General features: G+C 40.9%; 12 protein-coding genes across 12 annotated transcripts; 4 read left to right on the top strand and 8 right to left on the bottom strand.

Annotated features, from left to right (window-relative positions):
• Positions 1-447: 447 nt before the first annotated feature.
• WALSEDRAFT_58199 (hypothetical protein) lies at positions 448-3,216 on the top strand (the record flags this gene model as incomplete). The annotated part of the gene is made up of 6 exons (XM_006959521.1): positions 448-567; positions 620-990; positions 1,036-1,114; positions 1,161-1,325; positions 1,369-1,438; positions 1,490-3,216. 6 exons carry the CDS (start codon positions 448-450, stop codon positions 3,169-3,171), a joined length of 2,487 nt encoding a protein of 828 aa, XP_006959583.1. The 3' UTR covers positions 3,172-3,216.
• On the bottom strand, positions 3,199-4,814 carry WALSEDRAFT_33391 (glycine hydroxymethyltransferase). The gene is made up of 2 exons (XM_006959520.1): positions 4,428-4,814; positions 3,199-4,378 (listed from the first exon to the last, which is right to left on the bottom strand). The coding sequence occupies exons 1-2, from the start codon at positions 4,757-4,759 to the stop codon at positions 3,292-3,294; spliced, it is 1,419 nt and encodes a 472-aa protein (XP_006959582.1). The 5' UTR covers positions 4,760-4,814; the 3' UTR covers positions 3,199-3,291.
• Positions 4,815-4,854: 40 nt separating this feature from the next.
• Positions 4,855-5,574, bottom strand: WALSEDRAFT_40000 (C/H/G cyclin; the record flags this gene model as incomplete). The annotated part of the gene is made up of 1 exon (XM_006959519.1): positions 4,855-5,574. The coding sequence occupies one exon, from the start codon at positions 5,572-5,574 to the stop codon at positions 4,855-4,857; it is 720 nt and encodes a 239-aa protein (XP_006959581.1).
• Positions 5,575-5,588: 14 nt separating this feature from the next.
• Positions 5,589-5,952, top strand: WALSEDRAFT_20815 (hypothetical protein; the record flags this gene model as incomplete). The annotated part of the gene is made up of 2 exons (XM_006959518.1): positions 5,589-5,734; positions 5,781-5,952. The coding sequence occupies 2 exons, from the start codon at positions 5,589-5,591 to the stop codon at positions 5,950-5,952; spliced, it is 318 nt and encodes a 105-aa protein (XP_006959580.1).
• WALSEDRAFT_39995 (small subunit of carbamoyl phosphate synthase) lies at positions 5,778-7,287 on the bottom strand. Its single transcript, XM_006959517.1, has 2 exons — positions 7,246-7,287; positions 5,778-7,200 (listed from the first exon to the last, which is right to left on the bottom strand). Exon 2 carries the CDS (start codon positions 7,157-7,159, stop codon positions 5,945-5,947), a length of 1,215 nt encoding a protein of 404 aa, XP_006959579.1. The 5' UTR covers positions 7,160-7,200; positions 7,246-7,287; the 3' UTR covers positions 5,778-5,944.
• Positions 7,288-7,348: 61 nt separating this feature from the next.
• WALSEDRAFT_61004 (alpha/beta-hydrolase) lies at positions 7,349-9,644 on the bottom strand. The gene is made up of 7 exons (XM_006959515.1): positions 9,576-9,644; positions 9,363-9,531; positions 9,251-9,318; positions 9,124-9,203; positions 9,031-9,073; positions 7,665-8,989; positions 7,349-7,617 (listed from the first exon to the last, which is right to left on the bottom strand). The coding sequence occupies exons 6-7, from the start codon at positions 8,933-8,935 to the stop codon at positions 7,560-7,562; spliced, it is 1,329 nt and encodes a 442-aa protein (XP_006959577.1). The 5' UTR covers positions 8,936-8,989; positions 9,031-9,073; positions 9,124-9,203; positions 9,251-9,318; positions 9,363-9,531; positions 9,576-9,644; the 3' UTR covers positions 7,349-7,559.
• WALSEDRAFT_29667 (Prefoldin, subunit 4) lies at positions 8,972-9,599 on the top strand (the record flags this gene model as incomplete). The annotated part of the gene is made up of 6 exons (XM_006959516.1): positions 8,972-8,989; positions 9,031-9,073; positions 9,124-9,203; positions 9,251-9,318; positions 9,363-9,531; positions 9,576-9,599. The coding sequence occupies 6 exons, from the start codon at positions 8,972-8,974 to the stop codon at positions 9,597-9,599; spliced, it is 402 nt and encodes a 133-aa protein (XP_006959578.1).
• Positions 9,645-9,657: 13 nt separating the features above from the next.
• WALSEDRAFT_65450 (WD40 repeat-like protein) lies at positions 9,658-11,394 on the bottom strand (the record flags this gene model as incomplete). Its single annotated transcript, XM_006959514.1, has 2 exons — positions 9,658-9,765; positions 9,808-11,394. 2 exons carry the CDS (start codon positions 11,392-11,394, stop codon positions 9,658-9,660), a joined length of 1,695 nt encoding a protein of 564 aa, XP_006959576.1.
• A 61-nt stretch (positions 11,395-11,455) lies between these two features.
• Positions 11,456-12,091, bottom strand: WALSEDRAFT_69885 (TFIIA-domain-containing protein). Its single transcript, XM_006959513.1, has 2 exons — positions 11,953-12,091; positions 11,456-11,906 (listed from the first exon to the last, which is right to left on the bottom strand). The coding sequence occupies exons 1-2, from the start codon at positions 12,070-12,072 to the stop codon at positions 11,499-11,501; spliced, it is 528 nt and encodes a 175-aa protein (XP_006959575.1). The 5' UTR covers positions 12,073-12,091; the 3' UTR covers positions 11,456-11,498.
• WALSEDRAFT_47676 (histone-fold-containing protein) lies at positions 12,069-14,130 on the top strand. Its single transcript, XM_006959512.1, has 2 exons — positions 12,069-12,195; positions 12,244-14,130. Exons 1-2 carry the CDS (start codon positions 12,097-12,099, stop codon positions 12,550-12,552), a joined length of 408 nt encoding a protein of 135 aa, XP_006959574.1. The 5' UTR covers positions 12,069-12,096; the 3' UTR covers positions 12,553-14,130.
• WALSEDRAFT_33386 (hypothetical protein) lies at positions 12,069-14,421 on the bottom strand. The gene is made up of 4 exons (XM_006959511.1): positions 14,235-14,421; positions 14,086-14,183; positions 12,244-14,039; positions 12,069-12,195 (listed from the first exon to the last, which is right to left on the bottom strand). The coding sequence occupies exons 1-3, from the start codon at positions 14,377-14,379 to the stop codon at positions 12,663-12,665; spliced, it is 1,620 nt and encodes a 539-aa protein (XP_006959573.1). The 5' UTR covers positions 14,380-14,421; the 3' UTR covers positions 12,069-12,195; positions 12,244-12,662.
• A 449-nt stretch (positions 14,422-14,870) lies between these two features.
• On the bottom strand, positions 14,871-16,187 carry WALSEDRAFT_33381 (RNA-binding domain-containing protein). Its single transcript, XM_006959510.1, has 6 exons — positions 16,157-16,187; positions 16,091-16,104; positions 16,030-16,047; positions 15,771-15,983; positions 15,594-15,722; positions 14,871-15,549 (listed from the first exon to the last, which is right to left on the bottom strand). The coding sequence occupies exons 1-6, from the start codon at positions 16,179-16,181 to the stop codon at positions 15,166-15,168; spliced, it is 783 nt and encodes a 260-aa protein (XP_006959572.1). The 5' UTR covers positions 16,182-16,187; the 3' UTR covers positions 14,871-15,165.
• Positions 16,188-16,192: the final 5 nt, after the last annotated feature.

The raw sequence follows: 16,192 nt of genomic DNA, 5'->3' as shown, positions 1-16,192 counted from the left end.
TCTTAATGACAACATATGTTGACGAGTCAACGCAGAAGTGACAGAGTGTATAGCATTCAGTAACTACGCCTTCATGTATTTACCTTAATGTATCTAGCATAGATAAGTTCTTCTCATCTCATTATTCGTCTCCAAATTTACTGAGATATTCAAATTGCTTGATTAATGACAAAAGTTGCAAATCGTTTGTCATAAATGTCGGCGTTGGAAATTGAATCTTCAAGGTGGTATGTTATATTAATACTAATATAAATATTCTTATGGATCATTACAATATCTTTGAAGCACCTGATATTCTCGTAAACGGTGTACAGACCCAGAACTACAGTTGGTTACTTTTACAACGCGTCTATTGTAACTTAATACCATAGTATACCCTGAATTATTCATAAAACCTTTGCTTGACGTAATTTAGAGTATAATCATCCTTGTTATGCAACACTCAAGATGGATAGCTTATCGTCTTGGATCGTAGATTGGTTCAAAAAGTATTATAAGGAGTACACATGGACTGGACTCCAAATTGAGAACTACCCAACGAAACCAAAGAAATTGCAGCTTGTTGAGGTGCGTTTCGTTGTATTCCCTTAACATTCATCTCACGTAGAGTGTACGATAGTACAGGAAATTATCGAGGGCTGGTAAACCAATTGAAGATAACACTGATTCATCAGAATTTTGGTGGGCAATAGCGAGTGATAAACGCGACAAAATCCCCTGTTACTTTACAAAATCTGCTTTGGAGAATTTCGAAACAGAAGCTGAATTACGTTTCACACAATTAAGCGGTTCTATTGTATTCTTGCGTAAATGGCATGCAGAGATAGCTATCATCGAGCAGCAAGTCGAAGGCGGCATCAAGAGGAAACCACATTTATATCTAATCGTAGACTCTTTTACGTACGAAGGCTGCCTTGGTGAACCTGTCTTTGGCGATCCCAAAGACGTTATGGCCGAGCAACTCATTGTTGACTTTGTGAGGAATCAATTGTAGGTACTTTTGGCTAGATTATTTTTGTAGCTCAATAAAACAAGACGATCAGGTAGCTCCAGTCTTTCGGCTGCGAGCCTGCTTAGGAAATCGAGCATTATGCGATCACGATCCGAGACAGCGGTTAGTGTATAATGATTTATGGGTTATTTTCTGAGTAAAATGATAGCAGCTATCAAGAAATGCAACGCAAGACGAGATTGAAGGTTCAAAATCTGATGAGAAGCCAGCCCTGGAGGAGAAAGTAAAACTGGAAGAGAATAAAACAAGCAAGGAGGAAAGAATTGTGCATAATCCGAACAAAACACTCTTCCGTCACTCTCAATGGCCTTTGGTATGTGTGCCGCTCTGGTGATGTCTCCGTTGACACGATTTAGGACTTCACACTCGATGAAGAGCGCTGCTGGATGTCAGAAGATCAACAACAGGAGTTGGCACGGAAAGGAGGTATGTAGACCACTCAATCATCTGATTTTTTGTGTGATTAACATAGTTTAGTATTTGACCCAGACGCAGTTAGAGAAGTCAACCAGTCTAAGGTGAAACCTATGGGATATGAAGCTTACTTCACTTCACAGTCAATTTCACGCACCCATGCTAAAAGCTCACATGACGCACAGGCGCGAGAAGAAAAGATGGACATAGATTCCACAGGATCAACATCTGAGGTTGCTAAGCCAGAGGTTGTCCATACTTCCCAATCTGTACCTGTATCATCCTTACTGCTTTCTAACGAGCCGCAAATATCTGAGAAACAGCCACCAAAGATACCTGAAGAGGTTTTCACTCGGCCACAAATAGCTACCATCAGAAATAACAAAGAAGAACACAGTAGGAGGGACATTCTTCCATCTAGCGATAACAGAAGTAATCTTGATAAAACACCAGCACCAGTACTCCAAAGTGTTAGTCCTGGGTTCTTCCTACCGAGCGCCGGAGATAAATCAAGGGAGAGCCTTCAAAGGGTTGATACTGCGAATCAGCAATCAAAACAGTTCAATGGTTCGGATACATCAATGGTTACAGAAGAACATTCTCAAGCTGAGGTGACCAGGAATCTAACCAAACAAAATCAGGAAATGGAAGAGCAACAGCCTGAGCCAGTATCCTCTACGACCATGTATGCGCATTGGAAAGAATCGCAACTGAAAATGCGAAGGCAAGCGCAGGTGCGCACGCGTTCTCAATCAGAACTGAAGATAGTATCACAGCGAGCGCAACAGCCAGAAGCAGAAGTAGTGCCACAATCAGATTCGTATTCAAAGTCACAGCCAGGATCGCAAATTAATTCTCAACCATCTCAGCCATCTCAGTTATCACTAGTATCATCTGAACAACCACTTCCAACACCTATACCTCTACATACAAGCAGTAGTGTAGTAATAGAAGAAGATGAGGACATGGAGATACGCAAGCCTGGTAAGGGTGTGAGGATGCGTCATAAAAGTGAGCAATATAAGAATATACGCAAGGCACCTCTAAAATTCAGTGATGATTTCGACGATGAGCTTGAACACGATGAGGCGTTCGCATTAGACAATACACAGAGTAGTAATATAACTAATTTACCGATGTCAGGTCATATCAGCTCGCCTTATTCATCAATACCAATATCGGGAGATAATCAAACTTCAAATAGAATACATAGTCAGGGAGATATACCACCATCGTCATATTCTGTGGTTAGTATAGGATCAAGTATACCGAATGTAGTTCGGGATGGATCTCAGATGGAGCCACCAAATGTGTCTCAAATTGACCCTCCAATTGTATCTCAGGAGGTTAGTTTCAGATTATCACAAAGTCAATTCCCACCTATAGCAGGTGATGATGGTAACGACACTGCTTTCTTCAAAGCGACACAAGAAGTTGCAGATATAAGTCATGTACCAGATTCACAAGAAGTTATTAATAGTCGCAGTAACACCAACAGTAATAGTAATAAGAGTAATAATAGCAATAATAGTGTATCGTACCCAACTCCATCACAGTATAAACATCAAAATAGACAAATTTTAGAAGATGTATTTGAACATTCGCAATTTAAATCTCAATCAGTAGTGTTATCACCACCACTTGCTCAAAAGCTACAAAAAGAGACAATTATATTTGACCAATTACCTAGTTGTAAACATAATAGGAAGGCAGCAAGTGAAAGAATGTTACTTGAAGGTGTATAATATAAAAGCAATAATTTATTCAACATGTTGAAATGTATATATTCCAAAAACTATATTTTTTTACATAGAAAGATGATCCCATAAAATGATAAATGAAAACTAAACAAGATGTAAGACTTCTTAGACGCTTGCTGGTTGAATTACAGATGAGTCTGGTACACCTGGAAGAGGGAATTGAGTTGAGAAATCGTGAACTTCCTTGTTAAGTGCCTTAACATCTTGACTAATCTTTTCGTCGTTGTTTGCAACTCTAACGAAGTCCTTAAGAAGTTTGTTACCTGCTGCCTTTTGAGCTTCTAAAGCGATTTGAACTGAACGGTGAAGGAATTCAGCAACCTTCTTCATTTCAGGTGCCTTCATTGATCTTGATGTTAATGCAGCAGTACCAATTCTAACACCACCTGGAACGACAGCAGAGGTATCACCTGCAACAGCGTTCTTGTTAAGTGTGATATGCAATAAGTCGCAAATAGTTTCAATCTTAGAACCAGCAATACCTAATGGACGTAAATCCCAAAGTACGAGGTGGTTATCTGAGCCTGAGGTTTGTAATTTGTAACCGTAGTTAACTAATTCCTCAGCGAGAACCTTTGAGTTGTCAATGACAGCCTTTGCGTATTCTTTAAATTCAGGTGAAGCAGCTTGCTTTAATGCGACGGCAATACCTGCGATTGTGTTGTTGTGTGGACCACCTTGACAAGCAGGGAAAACAGATGAGTTTACTCTTTGTTCTAATTCTGGTTCCTTATCCTTACGGAAGAAGATCAAACCTGCTCTTGGACCTCTGAGAGTCTTGTGGGTTGTGGTGGTGACGACATCACACAATTCGAATGGTGAGTTTTGAACTTTACCGGAAACGAGACCAGAAATGTGAGCCATGTCCATCATCAAGTATGAACCGTGTTGGTCAGCAACCTTACGCAATTTTGCGTAATCCCAGTCTCTTGGGTAAGCGGAACCACCACAAACGAGAAGACGTGGCTTGAAGAGGTTGGCGTTGGTTTCGAGAGTTTCGTAATCGATCAAACCGGTTGATCTGTCAACTTGGTATGGGAATGATTGGAAGTAGATTGAGGATGCGGTAATCTTCTTCTTGGCTGTGTAGTAACCGTGAGTCAAGTGACCACCGTCTGGTAATCCCAAACCCATGATTCTATCTTGTGGTTGGATCAAGGCAGTGAAAGCAGCAAAGTTAGCTGTTGAACCGCTGTATTAGTTGTTAATCTGAGTCATGAGTCTAGTAAGGAACGACGTACGAGTATGGTTGTACGTTAACACCCCAAACTTTTGGATCTAAATCGAAAGCCTCTAAAGCTCTTTGTTGACACAATCTTTCTAATCTGTCAATGTGTTGGTTACCACCGTAGTATCTTGCACCTGGCAAACCCTCAGAGTACTTGTTTGAAAGGATAGAACCGTTAGCTTCTAAGACAGCTAAAGAGGTCAAGTTCTCTGAAGCGATTAACTCTAAACCAGTGAATTGTCTATGAGTTTCATCCTTGATGATTTGATCAATCTCAGGATCAGCTTGAGCTAATGATTTGTATAAGACTGAGTTATAATCTTGTGGTAATGGTACTGTAGACATTCTTCTAATAGATTTTGATAGTAGGTTTATAGAATTTTTCAACATAGAATTCACCGAAAAGAGCAGAATTCGGTGTGTAATAAAAAAGAATAAAATTAAAAATGTGAATTCAAATACAAATCATAGATATCATTATCAACTATGGTTGGTAATAATTTATATAATTTCAATATCTCTTGTATAATGTATTGTATAATATCCAAATCTGCGTTTAGTTGTGATAGCAGCTGAGATGATTGTTCGGTATTGTTTTGTATGGAATAAGCGAATACTATAATTGCTATTGATATGGTATATGGTTGGAACAGTAATAGAAGATTAGTTTTGTAGATATCGTTCAAGATGTAATAACAAAGATTGTTTATTTTGTCTTCGAGATGAAACTGCCTGAAATCTGGATGGTAAACCACTAAATTATAATCCAAATCATTTATAAGGTTGAACTCCATTTTAGAAATATCCTGTATCTTGTAGGTCGTTTTAAATTGCTTATTAAACTCATTTGTTATATACTTTATCGATAAGGGTAATTCCTCGACTTTCGAGGATAAGTATAAGCAAGTAATTATAATAAGATATAAATCAGTTTCTAGATAGTTGTTAAATAAATAGAACCTCTTCAAGTATACACTGGCTGTACTCAAAACCCGCTGCCTATTTGTAACTTTCTTGCCAAACTTATTCAAGATATTGATTGAATAAACTTCTAATTTATAATAATCATCCTTTAATTTAGATTTATCCAATTTTTTTATTTTATTGTACTCCTCTAGACTCCTACACTCTTTTATTTGGCTTGAGTTCCAAAAAGTCATTATTTAACAGCAAAATGGACAGTAGTTTGTCTACCATTTCACAAAAATGTTCAGAACAATTGGAGAAATACCAATCCTGTATACTATCAAATCAACAGCAAGATTGGAATGCTATTTGTAAGCCACAGAGAGATGAACTTACAAAATGTGCAGACAACAGGTAATGGCGACACTCGATAGTCTTACTTTACTAATATTCATTCCAGTGTACCACAACTCAAGGCTGTCAAAGAGAAATGTGGCTCAATCATCAACAACTACGACCAATGCTTACAACAACACAAAAACAGCTCAGATGAAACATTAGAAAAAGAATGCATTTCTCACTTAAAATCTCTATATGAATGTACAGACTCCGTTATGGAATCATTTAAATAGATTTACCTTTCTTAGCAGCATCAACAAAGTCTGTGAACATATCTATTGTATCTAAAGGACCGCCGAATGCTTCAGGATGGAATTGAACACCCCAGATTTGTTTACCTGACTTATCGGTTGATTTGATACCTTCAACAGATGAGTCATTGCAGTTGATGAAGAATGGCTCCCAACCATCTGGGAATTGTTCTTCTAATTTCAATGCATATTGATGGTTTTGTGATGTGACGTAAACTCTACCAGCTTTAATTGAACCTGATTCTGACAATGCCAAAACTGGTTGATTGTGTCCTCTATTACCGAAGGTCATTCTGTATGCTTCCAAACCAGCTGCCAAACCCAACAATTGGTGACCCATACAAATACCGAAGATAGGTTTCTTCCATTCTTTTACAGTTTGAGCAAGATTTTCAACTGCAACTGATGCGTGACGTGGATCACCTGGACCATTTGACAAGAATAATGCATCGTAGTTGTCTCTAGCGCTATAGAAATCGTAATCCCATGGCAAAACAGTAACCTTTGCGTTTCTCTTCAATAAAGCACGAATAATATTAGCCTTTGAACCAAAGTCCATAACTGCGACATGAACATCACCTTGTTCATTAAGTGTGTAGGCTTCCTTAGTTGAAGCTTCGGCTATCAAGTTAATTGGTGATGGATCAAAGTATTCTTCTGGTGACTGTTTGTGAGATTCACCAACAGCGATTTGACCAAGAGTAGTACCTTGATCTCTCAAAATGGTAGTGATAGCACGTGTGTCTACACCAGTGATACCTGGGATATTGTGTCTCTTGCACCAGTCGTGAAGACTTTCAACGGCTTCGTAGTGGGAGAACTTCTCAGCGACGTCTGCGACAATAACACCAGAGCATTGAATACCGGAGCTCTCGAGGAACATTTCTGGTGTGTATCTACCATCCTTGCCTGATGGGTTGAGTGGCACACCATAGTTACCAATGAGAGGGGTAGTGAAAACAAGAAGCTGTCCCTTGTATGAAGGGTCTGTCATTGACTCTGTGTATGAGGTTACAGAGGTCGTGAAGACGGTTTCACCGAAGGAAGACTTGTCAGCGCCGAAAGCTTTACCAGTGAAGGACTGTCCAGACTTGAGGTGCAAAGTTGCAGGGGTGAACTGCGAAACTTGCGTGGCGAATTTTCTAATATGGTTGAATGTAGTAAGCTTGTTGAATTGTTTGAAAAGCATCTTAGTAGTTGAGTGATTTGTAAACTGCGTCGGAAATGTAGCTAATAGTTTATTAGAAAGATAGATAATATAAAAATATGACGAACTCTTCAGAAGTTGTGCCAGTAAGAAGCATGCACTTGGCTGTTGAGGAAAAAGAAGTGACGCGGCCAGCGCAAAATTCGTCTTCTTTCGCCGACCAATCAGAATGCTCCGACGGAATCCAACCGAGATAACGCTCACTCAGCAGGATTTATTAGAATTTAGTAAAGACTTACAGAATAAATCAAGTAAACCGCAAGATACGACCAGACAATCTATTGACACTCCTTACAACGCGATTGAGGCAAACGAGAGACGCAGGCAGCAGCAAACTTTAGAAGAAAGATTGGGAATTTAATCTACATTTACATTTTACATTTTACACCTCTTCATCTAATCCATAGTCTTTCGTCGTTCTGAATAATCCGTCGATCCAGCTATATAGTATATCAACAAATCGTTCTTGTATTAACAACATACATACCTTGCTAAAGAGAGAAACATCTCACTCCTCTCAGGCTCCTGCCAACTATCAAACATCGCAGGGTCATGTACGCCCCTTTTGACGATATGGAAAGATGACCTCACACCTGCCTTCACGAGAGACAAATGGAGATCGCGACACTCGTCAAGCAGCATTTCGCACTCGCCTGCGATAACGAAGCATGGTGGGAACCCTTTGAATGTCTCACTACGTTTGCAGTTTTCCCGTGAGAGAGGGGAAAGATAGGGCGAGTGTATCATATCCACACCCACATAACGAGTGAGCATCTTCACAGCGTAGGGTGCTAGCGTCTTTTCGAGAATATCTGTCTTGCTGTTTTCGTTAAACGACTGTTCAGATCGACGGGAGAATGTCATGTCCGTCCAGGGAGAATGTAAGGCAAGGCCTGCAGGGAGCGCAAAGCCATTATCACGGAGGTATGTCGTCAAAGCAAGTGCCAGGTTTGCTCCCGCACTGTCCCCACTGACGATGATTTGTGAAGCTGGTATATCAAGATCCTCGACGAGGTGCGCCCATGCGCTGAGAGCATCTACCAGCGCTGCTGGAAATGGTGCATACCAAGCTAAACGATAGTCGACACTATATATCCTTTGCACGGCATTGTACTTTATGAAATCCTTGCAAAGAGGCGCGGTTGAGTCCGTTTCGTGTGCACTGCCGACAACATAACCACCACCATGGAATTGTAGCATAACTCGTTCGTCATTTCCGACCGGGTAGCCTGCATCACGGGCTGTGAGAGGCAGCACCCGCTCATCGAAGTACATATATCCCGGTATTTGAGTAGGGCGACAGCTCTCGAGTTTAGGAGTATAATCCATTAGCCAGCGTGCATTAAGTACGCCAACTTCCTCCTCATTTGTGATACGCAGTTTCTCAACACTATCTATCAAGTTCGAGAGCCACTCATTGAGCCATTTTCCAGATAAAGGTGGTATCCAATTGAATTTAGACCTCCTAAGTAAAGCTACGATAGGCATATGGGTCGGCAAACGTCCCAGATCTCTGTCGAATGCGCAGAGGGGTATAGTGGGTTCGATCATCCTAAAGGCGCGTATGCGTATACATCTGCTTAATGGCCAATCCGGTGAAGGTCGATTCGAGAGCGGATAATCGAGTATGGCCCATAGTGGGGCTAACAATACGATTGATAAGCATACTCCAAAGATGTAGAGGTATTTTATTGGCTGCGTCATTAGCCATGTTTTCTGTATGTTAATCCCGGATATACTGTCCTCTATTCTTATCATTTTCGCCCTCGTTGATGCTGTTCAAGGTTGACAGTCATGAGCTCGTTATCTATGGTGGGTATATTATCAGTATATTGTCTATACTTATATATTAGCTCGGAAATGAACAGGCAGATGCCACAGAGGAGGTCACTTGGGGTGTGTTTTGTCTCATTAGAATGTAGACTGAGAAAACTAACAAGCTACAGAGGACCAGTCGAGGATAAATGCATTCTCGAAATACAATAAACGCCTGGAAGATATAGAGGAACTCCTTACTGATAGAAAGGTCTGTACGGTTATTCTAGGACCACATGCACTACTGACACGTTCCAGACTGAGCGCGAGCAGCTTGATGATCTTTCTATGGAGTTGGAACTCGCTGATGAGGATGCGCCGGTGCTGTACGCGCTTATACGCTTGTGAGAAGACACTGACATGCGTGTAGGTACAAGCTTGGAGACGCTTTCGTGAGCATCTCGCTAGAGAAAGCACAGGAGCAAATTGAGGCTGATGGTGAATCCCTTGACTCAGCGATTGAGGAGCTCAAGAGTGCGGCAGACGATTGTGAGAAGAACATGTCTGAATTGAAAGTACATCTCAAGAGCAAGTTCAAAGTACGTCCTATTGTCTTAATAATAATTCCACTAATATCATTTAGGATTCTATCAACCTCGACAGGTGACGGCTAGCAAACGAATCGCGTGTATAGATATCATATATAGTACAGCTAATGACATAATTTACGACTGCCGCCGCAGTCTGTCGTTCTCTCTTCTTAATAGGGCATTCTCTGAGCGTAGCTTGCGTATCTCCTGAGTGCAAGCTTCTAATTTCGACTTGTAATCCATCTGAATTGTCAATTTTGTTTACAAGGGAAGTAGACTACTTACCTCGAGAACATCCCGTGCTCTTTGTATTTCGCTACTCAGATTGAGAGCCTGCGCACTATCAACCAACTTCTTAAGGGCATCTTCCTGATTCTGCACTTTATCAACCTTATCCAATGAGTTCGTCCTTGAGTGGTGCAAAGATGCGCTACTGCCAGACCGCTTGAGATTTGTGGTATTATGGTAGCTAACTGGAGCGGACGTCGTGTATTTGTGCTTCTCACGTACTTCGCGTGCCTCTTTGAGCCAGTCAAGATCTTCAACTCGCGGACGTTCCGAGCGGCTACTATGCCGACGTCTGCGTGGAACAGTTGCATTGAGGTTACCGTTCACGGTTGCCAGGTTACTGTCATTACTCGTTGCCATACTCACGGGCCGTGGTTGATTGGTTGACGTCCTCCGCGGACGACTGTGTAATAATTCGTCACTGTGGACTTTCTCAGAGAGTGTTGCCTGTGGGCGCAGCGCACCCGCACTGGAAGGCATGTACACTGGGAGGTCTTTAGGTGGTGGAGCTGGGGGTTGGACCTGACTCAAGAGCGAGCTCGTTGAGTGCGTTGAATGTCTGTTATGTCCTAACAGACTGAGGTTTCCACTTGAACTGCTCTTCTTTACCCTTGTGAGCTGCTCGCCTCTGTCATCTTTTACTAGGGGTTCAGCGAAATGGACAGCATAGTCGCGTGATCTTAGTCCAGAAGACTTCCGCTTGTCTTTCTGAAAGACTACTCCAGTGATTGCTTCTGTCGAACATTGGATATTCTGCGGTGCGTTTCCCGATCGCAAGTTATACACCAAGATTCGACCGTCTGACGTTCCTGCGACTAATAGAGCACCCTCGAATGCCAAACAATTAAGTGTGTATCCAGTACTTATAACTCTAATTACTGATTTGTTATCTAGGTCGACAACAGCTATCCATCCATCCCGAGACACACTCGCAACAAGACTCTTGGAAGCCTGGGAGAAGTCGATCGCCGTTATAGGCGATGGGTGTAATTTTGGAAATATTAAGTAAGGGAAGTCGTCAATAAATGACGTATTGTGTATGAGTAAACTACCTGAATATGTACCGGTGCATAGGATATTATTAGAATGAGGTGAAAATGAAAGATAAGACAAAGCTTCGCGTGGGTGATAATTGAGTATGTTGTAAGTTTGTTGGTGTATACTATGTAATATCAAAGCGCCAGCTTTTGAGCAGCTGGCCAAATGCGTCTGATCTCTAGATAAGGAAAGACCGACAATAACACCTGTATGGCCCTGATAGATTAGTTGTATCCGCTTTGTTGGTATATCGCTCGAATATAAGTTATTTTCGCGTGCAAAGTAAAGAATGTTGGATGATGCATCTACAGCGGTAATTGGTTCTAAATTGGTAGAAGAGATAGAAGTTACGGGTAAAACTAACTGATTTAAGGTGTTCAGCGCGTTATCAAATGAGAAAGCGCCGTCTGTACCAGCTAATAGCAACTTGTTGTCATATTGTACTAACAATTGAAGCGATTTTTGTAAGTTTATAGCGCTAAACTGATCTAAATCATCTATTAAGACTAATTTATTCGCTGAGAGGGCTATCAAATTATTTGACATCTATTACCCTTATGGTGGAGGCTAAGAGGAGTGTGGGGGTAAATTTAGACGGGAGTACTTGGCGTACTAATTTATAATAGAATATAATACAATAAATAATCTGATCACCACTCGAATTCACCCGAACACTTTGAGAACAAGTAGTCCTTGTTGTTTATCGAGATAATACCATCCTTTAGCTGCATTCTCCACTTGTTCTTTACTCTCTGCACTTTATCGTACAAACAGAGTACGATATCGTTGTTCGTATCCAAATCATTATCTTCCTCATCGTCGTCATCATCCAAATCTGAGTTAATAGCGTCCTCATCCGCGTCTTTGCCTTTCTTTTTATCATCGTCTGAGGAGCCTAATGGGTTGTCATCGTCGTCGTCATCGTTGTTATTGTTATTGTTGTTGTTTGATTTGCTAGATTGCTGTTGAAGTTGCTGCTGCTGTGAGAGTAGACTATCAAACAAATCATCCTTATTATCTGGCTGTTGGTTGCTAGCTTCTAATTTATCGTGCCAAATCTGTGACTAGTTCAGCTTTCTAAGATACGATAATTGCTATACTGACCTTTATTAATTCTTGTAATACGACGTCCTCAATACCCATTTCTTCAAAATCGTACTTGACATTCTTGCTTACATCGTCTATAACTCCATTGTAGACATCGCTCACTATCCTATTCGACATCTCTTGACTGTTGACTATCAAGAGATGTCTGTTCCTATAGGTCCAATAGAGCCACTAAGTCAGACGCCAAACTTTACAGAGACTGAATTAGGTCAATTTAAAGAGCAAGATAGGTTTTTACCTGTTAGTTATCACCTTTTTCATCTACTCACACTCATTTTATACTTATAGATAGCGAATGTGGCGAGGATAATGAAGAGATCTCTACCTGATAACGTTAAAATTGCTAAAGAAGCTAAAGAATCCGTGCAAGAATGCGTTTCGGAGTTTATCTCTTTCATCACTTCTGAGGCACAAGACAGGTGTTTATTAGAGAAGAGAAAGACTATCAATGGAGAAGACCTTATACACTCAATGTCTGCTCTCGGATTCGAAAATTACAGCCAAGTTTTGAAGATATACCTAGCTAAATTACGTCAACATCAATCACAAAAGAACGACCAAGATCAGTTCGATGAGGAGGATTTAATTGAAGAATAATATTTTTTTACTATAATGAATGTACTTATATAATCAATAAAAGCAAAAAGCAAAATACACGTTGCTCGATAACCAAAAAGAAAAAATCGTAAATGTTTTGAAACAAACCCTCACTTTGCTTTCCTTATGTGAAGTTGTTGTGAAGGTGGGAAGTAATCCTGTGCTTTCTTATTTCTGATATGCTCTGGTGGTGATCTTAGCAAGGCACTTTGCATTTCCTCTTCGATCCTTTTGACATCTTGCATTGCTTTCTCGTGTGCGACTCTACGCTCATCTTCATTCTCAATATCCTTGACAATCGCAAGCGCTTGTTCTTTCTTCTTTGCTTGTGCTTCCTCGATTTTGAGTACTTCAACTTCCATACCACCATCGAGAACACCAACTCTCATCATTGCAAGTAAATTGTGGGCTGCGTTTGAGTGGTCGTAAACACCACCAAAGAAAGCAGTCGTTGCATCTTTACCAATTTGCTTTGAAAGTAAGTGCTTTCCACCTGGATGCTCATCCATGAATGATGAAACGTCGTGAATGAAACCATGAATCAAGATCAATGGTCTCTCCTTAGCTTGTTCTTGGAATGATGTCCAGGAGATGACTGGCAACTCATTTGAATCAATTGGCCACTTAATCTCTTCTCCGACTCTCTCCAATCTCTTCAATTCCATAGTGTATTCACCCTTCTTAATCTCGTTTGATGGGAACATCTTCAAGTGACTGGCTAATCCCAATGCGTAACAAACGCTGATGAACCACTTGGTTGGATCATATTGGTACCATCTGATAGCGTTTCTGAAATCCATTGGGAATTGATGGTGGAAGTTGTGGTAACCTTCACCAACAGTACATAAAGCAGTAATGAAGTGATTTCTTGGTGTGTTCTTGTCATCGAATGGCTGTTCACCCAACCAATGAGCCAAACTGTTAACGCAGAATGTAGAGTGATGGACGAACAATAAGCGAGCAGCACCAGCGTAGAAGTAACCACCGCGGTAATCGCCCCACAATAAACCAGGTAAGACAGTTGGAACAATGAAGCCCATTGTTAAGAGCAACTTGACGTAATGCTTCTGTTGGAATCTAACAACTGGGTTCTTAATCAAATCTGAAATATCAGCTACACCTGGCTTGATACGTGGCTTGACTAACATCCATCCGACGTGCGAGTACCAGAAACCGCGGTGGGCGTTGTAAGGGTCAAGTTCAGTGTCTGTGTATCTGTGATGAGCTCTGTGACCTCTGGACCACCACTTAATTGAACCTTCACAAGCTCCCGATCCAGCGAGACAAAGGAAATATTGAAGTGGTGTTGATGCGTTGTATGCTCTGTGAGCCCATAATCTGTGATATCCCGCAGTAATACCTAAACCAGTGAAGAAGTAGTAAAGTACACTGAAAATGGCTGTTTGCCACTTCAATTCTGTCGTCATTGCACCGTAAATCGTTATCAATGGTACGCCAGCAATGAGTGCTGTGGAGATATAGTTTATCTGATTAGATCGTTAGTTGAGCGAAAGTAAGTAAATATATGCTCACCTCTCCAAGGAGTGTTGACCAAGTAATTGGTGGCTTTGGTTTAGCATTTGCTAGTGTTCTTTGTACATAGTTATCTTCGATATCAGCATCGACTGGACCTGTTTTGGATATTAGACGTGTATTTAATGGTGATAAAGGATTCAACTTACGGTCTGTGTCTGGGTTCAAGGCTGGTGGGAGATCTGCGTCAGAAATGTAGGCTTCCGATTCCGCTTGCTGCTTTGGCGTGAGCGGTGGAGAGAGCTCTGCAACGCTCGATGGAGGCGTAATTATATAAGCATTTGCTGACTCCATATCTAATGTTGTCCTGCTTTGCTTTCTTGTCCTGAGTTGAGAGTGACTGATCAAGATAGCCTCATCCCCAATCTGTTTATATAGGGCACATTTTTTTTTCTCCCGATTAAGCCAATAATAGGTAAACATATATTAGTTTTGCTGTATTTTATTACAATATTGCTCATTTATCGCATACTCTTATAATCTTCCTCGGTCACGGTGATTTCTCTGTTTGGCTAGACCGAACAGTGTAATCGATTGGCGCTATACAAAGAAACAAGTAGTTTAATTGTATACATTGATATTTTAAACTCGTCTGTATTCTTTCACATGCAATACCCCAAATAAAGGCACGAGAACGCAGACATACAACTGTTACGAAAAACTACGAAGTGTTCAAATCACAGTATATAGAAAACGTATAGTAATTTATATAATCTACAATGCAACAACTTGCTATTTGCGTTATCTTTGCCACAAATTAAAGTTAACATATTGAGACACCCGCGCCATGATCTAGAATCACTACTACATTTCTCGGTTATGTCACTTATTCTCGGCATTTGCCACAGTCCGTTTAACTTTCGTTGGGGAGATCTCGGGCATATGCTTGGACTACGTCACCGAGATACGCAAGAAGCTGCCAGTGTATGACTTAATGGTTAAGGCTGTGTATATATTCATTAGTAAAGTCTATATCCGTCTTGACAATCGATTTCGACGCAATTTGTTTTCCTTAGACAATCGCCACAATCTAATCAATACAATCCTAAGCAAGACAATAAATATTTATAGTACACATCATTAACTAAATCCATAAGGTGCTGGTGGAGGAACAGGAGTAAAACCATAAGGGGTAGGGGTGGCTGCTGGTTGGCCAGGCATGACAGGTGCATTTCCAGATAGGGCACCTGCGAACATACCCTGATATTGCATAAATGGTTGTCCAGGAATAGCTCCTGGCATTGGTAGAGCGTTATTGCGCTTAGCTTCTGCAGCAAGCATCCTTTCTGCTTCTGTACCGTGTCTTTCACCTTTACCGTCTTTCTTGAATGCATAGTCTACTGTTAATGGCTTGTTCATGAGGTATTGTCCATTCATAGCCGAAATAGCTTGGTCTGAGCTATCAAAGTCGTTATATTGGATGAAGCCGTATCCCTTTGAGTAGCCAGTGTCGTCACGAGCAATCTGAATGGCGTAAGAGGAATGCATATAGTATTGCAGACACTCACTTTGGCTACATCCATCATTAAACCGAATGTAGAGAATGTGTCGAAGAGCAAACGCTCATCAACACCTGGATCGAGGTTACCAATGAATAAGTTAGCACCGACATCGATTTGTTTCCTGTCTGTTGATGCCTGCGGATTGTTAATAGGCGCTGATATTGTACATGAGGAGATACTGACCTTATTTACTCTGATTGGTTTACCGTATAACTTGATCTGGTTCATGATTTTACAGGCGTATTCAGCGTCCTCGTCATTTACAAACTCGCAGAAACCAAAGCCCTGATGGGACATTGATACACGATCCTTTGGTAGGTGCACACTTGCGACTGGGCCAGCTTGTAACATGAGTTCCCATATGATGGCGTCGGAGACGGCTTCCGGGATATTTCCCTGTGTAATTCGTTAGATATATTATTAAATAAGACAATATACCGACTATATAGATTGTGGCTTCCTAAATACTGTAAATTAGATATTATAAGAGAATAACTACACACCTGGTTACGATCAACTTAAATATTGTTAATAAATGACTAAAAAAACATTTTATTTTATTCGCTCACCGTCTTTTCCAGGAATATTCGACATATTTCGATAAT

This window comes from Wallemia mellicola (assembly GCF_000263375.1).
Source record: "Wallemia mellicola CBS 633.66 unplaced genomic scaffold WALSEscaffold_18, whole genome shotgun sequence".
NCBI lineage: Eukaryota > Fungi > Basidiomycota > Wallemiomycetes > Wallemiales > Wallemiaceae > Wallemia > Wallemia mellicola.
The sequence above is the reverse complement of the archived record's forward strand: the minus strand, read 5'-3'. Positions and strand labels throughout refer to the sequence as shown.